The sequence below is a fragment of the Triticum aestivum genome, chromosome 4D, assembly GCF_018294505.1.
Source record: "Triticum aestivum cultivar Chinese Spring chromosome 4D, IWGSC CS RefSeq v2.1, whole genome shotgun sequence".
NCBI lineage: Eukaryota > Viridiplantae > Streptophyta > Magnoliopsida > Poales > Poaceae > Triticum > Triticum aestivum.
In genome coordinates this window covers 143,921,171-143,928,412 of record NC_057805.1, presented here as the reverse complement: position 1 = coordinate 143,928,412, position 7,242 = coordinate 143,921,171, and the positions used below count along the sequence as shown (strand labels likewise).

At 47.5% G+C, this 7,242-nt stretch overlaps 1 protein-coding gene across 1 annotated transcript; it reads left to right on the top strand.

The window, feature by feature from the left end:
* The first annotated feature begins 5,503 nt into the window (after window positions 1–5,503).
* On the top strand, window positions 5,504–6,077 carry LOC123099810 (uncharacterized). Its single transcript, XM_044521891.1, has one exon. It carries the CDS (start codon window positions 5,750–5,752, stop codon window positions 6,041–6,043), a length of 294 nt encoding a protein of 97 aa, XP_044377826.1. The 5' UTR covers window positions 5,504–5,749; the 3' UTR covers window positions 6,044–6,077.
* Window positions 6,078–7,242: the final 1,165 nt, after the last annotated feature.

Sequence of the window (7,242 nt, the reverse complement as noted above, 5' to 3'; positions counted from 1 at the left end):
TGCTTGGACAACATTTTCAGTGACTATGAGTTGGACTTCACAAAAAGGGTTGGATTTATGAACTAAAGTGCATAGTAGTACATAAAACAATGCAACATCACAGAACAAACAAATGAACTCCAAAAATATTGAAGATAGGTTCAAATTTGAATGTCGGTTCAAATTTGAATTTTATTTCAAGTCAAATCAACATCATAGCACATAAGTTTTCACATGAAAGAACATAAGTTTTCACATCAAATGACAACAAACTTAAGTTTTCACATCAAATTTGAATGATTTCGACTCTATTTCTTTTGCTTCTTTCTACCACTCGATTTCTTCTCCTTTTTTACACCGTTTGGTTCCACGGCGCATAGTTTGTTGATGCTGATGCTCTTGCTTTTTGGCCCCTTGGTTTTCTTGCCAACTCCACTAGGCCCCCTCAACTTTTCCCCTCACCATGTCCCACTTCTTCAGTTTGCACTTCTGCAGCTTGAGTAGATGGCACACATTGTTCAACTACTTCAGTTTGCAACTCAACACTTGGCAGCACAACCTCCAAACATGGCAACACAGCTGTCAAAGCAGATTCGCATAGCAGCACAACAGTTGCTTCATCTGCAACAATTTCAGATTGCCCTAGCGCCTGCAAAACAGATTTAGTATGCATCACATCGTCCGAAACAGAAACACTTAGCTCATGTTCAGCAGTAACAGTTTCAGTTTGCTCCATATCTTTGTCACCAAACATTATCTACTTAGTGCTCTTCCTTCTAAAGCCATTGAGTCTTGCTTTTTTCACTGGCCAGCACTGTTCAACAACAAGAGGTGAGGCTTTTTCTGCACGCTTCCTCCTAAAAAATAAAGCATTTCACTTGGTTAGATACTAGAACAAGTAGCAAAATCAAAAACTTGCAAAAACAGTAACATAAACATACTTTGGCCTTTGAGGAGTGTAGATGCATTTGGATGAACCAACTCTGTGCCCAAGTACCTCACACAACTTGCACCTATTTTTGTTACCTTTTTGAGCCCTTTTGGGTTTATCATTCTTTTCCTTTTTCCTCTTCTTACTACAACCACCTTTCTCAAACCAAGCTTTGAATCTACTCTGTTTTGGCCTCCCAGCCTTTCTTCTAGTGACAGGGGGACACAAGGTAAATTCTATTTCCACCTCAGGCCACTGAGATTGGTCAGTCAGTGCAGGAATTGGACTTGCATATGCAGCTTTGAATTTTTGTACTGAATAATACTCATGCAAATATGGGTGCATATTTAACCTGGGTTTAGATGCCAAAAAAGTATGGAATGCTCACATGGTTTTCCAGTGTGTTGCCACTCTTGGCAAGTGCACTCATGCAACTCAGTATTTACCACATGCCTCTTGCCACTCTTTGTATCTCTAACTTCAGCACCCCACAAGGAAGATTTCTCAACAGATAGATGTGAAAGATTTCTACTCCTGTTGACCACCTGTTGTACCACTGCTGGAAGCTTGTCCCCTTCCAAAATATTAGCAATTTTTCCTATCAACTCCCACAAACGCATGATCATGATCCTTATTTGGTCCACCATGTCATGCACAGGCAAGTCTTTCAAGTCCTTCACTTTGTTGTTAAAACTTTCTGCCAAGTTGTTATTGATATGATCACATTTTATGGCAGTATTAAAACCTGATCTATACCACAACAGAGAATGGTGTGTGTTCAACCATGAAGCAAATTCATTATCCCTACATGATGCCAATATCTTACCAAGGTGATAGGAATGTGTCTGTCTGGTGTAGGATCTTGCTGCTGGCCACATGCGCCCAAATTCATCTCCTCTGAATTTTTTTATCAGATTCATCCACATATGTCCAAAGCACTCCCTCTGCTCAACATGGGGGAAAACATTTTTTACTGCATTTTCCAACCCTTTACATGCATCTGTGTGGATGGCCAAAGGAGAAACTGGCCCTATGCATCTTTTCAGTTGCATCATGAACCATATCCATGATGCCTCTGTCTCTGATTGAAACATTCCTATTGCAATTGGGAACATCCAGTTGTGTCCATCTAGAGCATTGCATGCAGCCAACTGACCATTCCACTTTCCAGTCAAAAAAGATGAGTCTATGCTCAAATATGGACGACAACCTGCTTTAAATCCATCTATGCAAGGCTTCAAACACATAAAAAACTTGCTGAATAAAACCTTGCCATCCTCTGTTACCTCTGTATCTATCTCCACCACACTTCCAAGTGACCTCTTCTCCACCTCTGCTTTAAAACTATACAACATCCTAATGTATTTGCCCAGTCACCATACAATGATTTCCTGGCCCTTTGTTTTGCTTTCCACACTGTGGTATATTGTAGCTGGATGGGGTACAACTTCTCCAAGTCAACTTTAAGCCTCTTTGCAGTAGTGTTTGGAGTCTTGGCTAAAATAGGAGTAATCTTCTCTGTAACCCAAAGCCGTGATGTTATCTTTGAAACTCTCTGTGAAGTGGTCATACATGTATGCTGGTGTGGTATTTGATTTACCCTTACTGTACTACCATCAGGTTGTAGTCTGGCAGACAAGTACCATTTGCAAGGATTGCCACCACCATCATAACCTTTGCACCAAGCATAAAATTTCTTTCGATCAGTCCACATAATCTTGGCATCAAACTCTTTTTTCACTGCATAGGTCATGAAAGACATCCTAAACTCCTTCATGCTTGGCCACAACTTTCCCACCTCAATAACTGGGTTCTCTTTGTCATACAAACAAACCAGCTCATTATCATCTGCATCATCCACATCATCTGCAGCCTCTCTCATCAGCTCTTCTTCATCCTCATTTGCATTTCTAGGGCATGTGTTACCATCAGCAGGCAAAGAACTGTCATCCTTCTCCTTATCTTTGTCATCAACTTGAATGCCAAACATTTCGGCCATATCAATGTCAGATATTGGTGTAATGACCAAATCTGTTTTTTCATTCAACTCTACTACATTCCAGTCAACAACAATCTTCCTAGCACCATGGGTTCCCTCCTCTCCATCTGCATCAATCCCTGTATCTTCAGCTACTACAGTCGGTTCAGTCAACAATGCCAACATCTTCTTTTGTGAAACCCACTCATTATCTTCCACCTGTGCAGCCATCTTTGATGGCACATAACCAACTCTGGAATGAGTTTGCAGATCAATTAGCTCAGCATAAAATTTTACTTGTTTGCTTGCCCACCCTTCTTGCTGATCAATTTCAGCAACCATGGATTCTCCATCTTCAATTCTCACATATTCACCATTATAGTTATCGAAACGTTGCAGAGATACCTCTTTTTCTGGACCCCAAACAATACTCTCCCCAATTCTCTCCACCAAATTGCCCACGGCCTTCTCCTTCATGCTCTCCAATTCCTGGCGATCAACATCTGCAAATTCGACATCCAACCTCACGGTGGTATCTCTATCAATGTCTTGGACACTGCCATCACTGAGCTTGGCTTTACAGGGAAAAAATTCCACTATAATTGCGAATGTGGTGGCAGAACCTGAACCTCCCCTGTTTTGTCAATGGCAGGCAGCGGCAGCAGTGTAAGCGACAGTCACTACCAAATCGAGTTCGATAACAGCTAAAATAGAAAAGAGGGCGGCATTACCGATTTGAAGCACTGTCTCCTCGCTCCATCTCATTCAGCCCCCGCGCTCCTATCCAATCGAGATTCTAAAACGCCAAGAAACAGGGGCATCATGAGGCCACAGATTTATCCAAAATTCTGGGGAATGGGACTAGAGTTTGGAAAATACTCACTCGCAATAGCCGCTGCCGAGAGAGGCGCTCCACCACCGGGCCGCGGAGAAGAAACAGCCCCCGGATCCAATCGAGATTCTAAATCGCCAAGAAACAGAGGGGCAGCATGAGGCCACAGATCCCCCAAAATTCTGGGGAGTGGGACTAGGGTTTTGGGCTCACTCGCAATAGCTCTGCCGCTATCAAGAAATGCTTCCACCACCGCGGAGAAGAAACCGCTGCCGGAGAAGATGCTTACGGCGGCGCCGCTTGCCCAGTCCAGCACGGGCGAGTCGAGCACGGTCACACAGTCACCGGTCGAGTCGTGGACGGTTGACTCTTGACTACGTGGCCCTAGGTGGACCCCACCAGTCAGAGCACATAACCCCCGGTGTCCTAACCAAACCTCAGCCTAACTAACAGCCAACTAGCCGCGTAAACGGGTTGTCTTGCTTGAGCTATTTCTGCGCTGGGAGACGTTGCATGAGAGCCATTACAACCAACGACGTCGCATGAGAGACAATTCAACTCAAAGATGTCGCATGGGAGCTATTTGCCCGTCATATATATAGCTAGACAAACCAGAACGTATCTGGACTCCTAACCACCTACGTATATCAATCTGGACGCACTAACAAACCAAATCCTGGCCGGCTTTGTAGTCTAGGAGACGCAGCGCCCAAGCTTCCTTTCGTACGCACGCACGTACGAGCGCCCAGGGACTCTGCTCGCCTACGCCGTCCTCTACTACGCGTTCTGACGCGTCCAGCTGCGACTGCTGCTAACTGACTACGACTCGATCATGAGCACAGACTCGACACGCACCCAACGCACGCACACACGCACACTCGCCATGGCGTCTGGCACGACTAACACGCACGCACACACTGGTCACCACCAACGCCGTGTCTTATTCCTAACAATCTTCCGGCAGCAGCTCTCCCGCATCATTTGAGCCGGCGCCGTGGCGAGCCCCTACGGCTAGCCGAACGGGTCACGGGCGCGTGGCATCTTCCGGCGGGAGCTCTCCTGCGCCATGACGCGGCAACGCAGCAGCCCATCATCCTTCAACTTCAAGGAACGTCGTGCTGCTCTCCTCCGGCGGCTGCGACATGGCCGCCGCCGGAACACGGATTTATAAAGCACTGGTTTCTGGACACCTCTTATCCATACCCTTCAATACCGCTTTGAGATCCGTGCGACACAACTAACTTACAGCACAAATTTTTCTCTTTTTTGTTCCTTCAAAACAAAACGACATATGAACCTCAAACTTTGCAGGACAACAAAACATTCTTACTACAATGTGAGAAAAAACTTTCAGATTTTTTTGCCCGACATAAATATACAAAATGAGATTTTTTGAGTAAAAAACATTTTTTTTGTATATATGATACTCGAAAAAATCTGAAAGTTTTTTCCCACATTCTAGTTAGAATGTTTTGTTGTCCTACAAAGTTTCAAGTTCATATGTTGTTCTATTTAGGAGAAACAAAAAAACAAAAATTGCTCGCACGAATCACGATGCAAAAATGAATGGCTAGAGAAGGAGGTGTAAGAAAGCCTATGCTTTCTCAAATGTTAACCGCCGCCGCCGCGCACACACCTAGGACAGTCCAAGCAAAGTGGCTGTCGGAGAAGCTGCACCAATGCCTGATCATGTCGCGGATTCCCGATCTGCACCGGCTGCGGTGAGCTGTAGACGGCGAGATGATGCTGCGGCGGCGTCGGTGCCAGCTGTTGCCGAGGAAAAGGCACCTAGCCCTCCTCCTCGCCATGCTCTCCCGCCACAGAAGATGAGCCCCCTCCACAAGAAGATCCTGAAGACGGTGGACGAGCTGAAAGGCGACCTCTCCGAGCTTTTCAGCCAATCTCCGGAGGCCAGGCCAAGGACACGAAGGGCGCGCCGTTCATCGTCTGCTCCAGCTGCTTCACGCTCGTTCAATTGTCCGCCACGGCTTCGCCGTCACGAGCGCCAAGGTGCGCGACCTGCTCGGCCATGCTCTTCTACTCCTACCACGACCCGGACAGGAAGAAACCCGTCGACCAGTGCAGCACGGCCGGCCCCTCACCCGCGCGCCACGTCGGCGCGTGGCCGGACCTGTTCTCGTTCATCGAGGATTTTGCGGCCCAGTACGGGGCGAGCAGCTACTCCACCACGGAGGACGAGCTGCATGTGTCGAGGAACTCGTCCTTCAACACCGTCGTCGCGACAGGGGAGGAGACGACGACGCGGCCCATCCGTGGAGTACAGCTCGGCGAGCGAGCTGCTGCTGCGGCGGCGCTCCCCTAGCCTCTACGAGTACGGGAGCTCCGACAAGAGGTCGACGTCGCCATCCGACGCGAGCAGGCGGCATGAGGACAGGAAGGGGAAAGGCTACTTCAAGGTTGCAGTGGCAATATTCAGTGATTGTTACTTCCTCTCCAGAGAATTTGCCAAGGTGGAGTATGTTCATGAATACAGAGAAGCAAATACTGTAGCTCACGAGTTGGTGTTCTTGGAAAAAATCCATGACCTTCCTCTATTGTACTTCTGTTTATCAATGATGTAACTTTTGTTTATGCTGTTTATGAATGAATGAAGTTCTGAGGTAAAAAAAATGCTCAAAAAGGAGAGCAAAGAAGCCTGGTGAACTTTCTTACAGCTTGAGACTAGAAAAATAGACTGTCTACAGAACAAAAATCTGAAAATCTGAAGCTGAGCTAGGCCAGATCGGCATTTACAAGTCTGTCTATATGAATAGAGTTGCCTAGAAACAGAGAACACCAAGCAAATAAATAGAGGTCCAAGACTAAAAACACAGTGACATCACAATCGAAATTAAGGAATTCAAACTGATGCAATACCATTTAGTTCTCACGTTTCACAAATCCATGATACAGTCTAGTGACTGGTTATAGATGCTGGACAGGGAGCACAACGTATCACAAGGTCGCCGCCGTCTTCCTTCGTGGCCTTAACATCCTGCTTGATTTGCCCGTGCAGCTTCTCGTGCTCCACCTTGGACTCCTTCCCGTGCTTGCCGTCCTCGCCGGCGTTGACATGGTGCTTCCTCTCCTTCTCTTTCTCCTTTGCTGTCCTCACCGGCATGGTGCTTCTTCTCCTTCTCCTTGCTCATGTGCTCATCCTTCTTCTCCTTGTCAACATCCTTGTGGTGGTGCGTCCTGTCTCAGCAGCAGCAAGCGGGTGCACGATGGCTGCGTCGACGACTTCACCGGCGATGAGGATTCGGATGACGAGGTGCCCTGCGCTGAGGCGATCGAACGGGGGAAGAGCTGGGTGGAGGCCCGGCCAGGCGGTTCCTGCGGCGGGAGCCATCAGTAGCAGCAGAGAAGCCCGTCGAGGCTGTCGTGCCCGGCAAGAAGGACAAGGGCGCCGACGAAGGCGAGAAGAAGAAAGACAAAGCGCGTCGAGCTGGCGGGCCCATCCATGGTGTCCACCGCGGCGTCCATGGTGCCCGGGCCGGTCCATGCGAGGACGAACCGTATGGC

Excerpts from the sequence above, each read along its gene's own strand:
- LOC123099810 (XM_044521891.1), top strand. The coding sequence starts at position 5,750 with ATGCTCTTCTACTCCTACCACGACCCGGACAGGAAGAAACCCGTCGAC.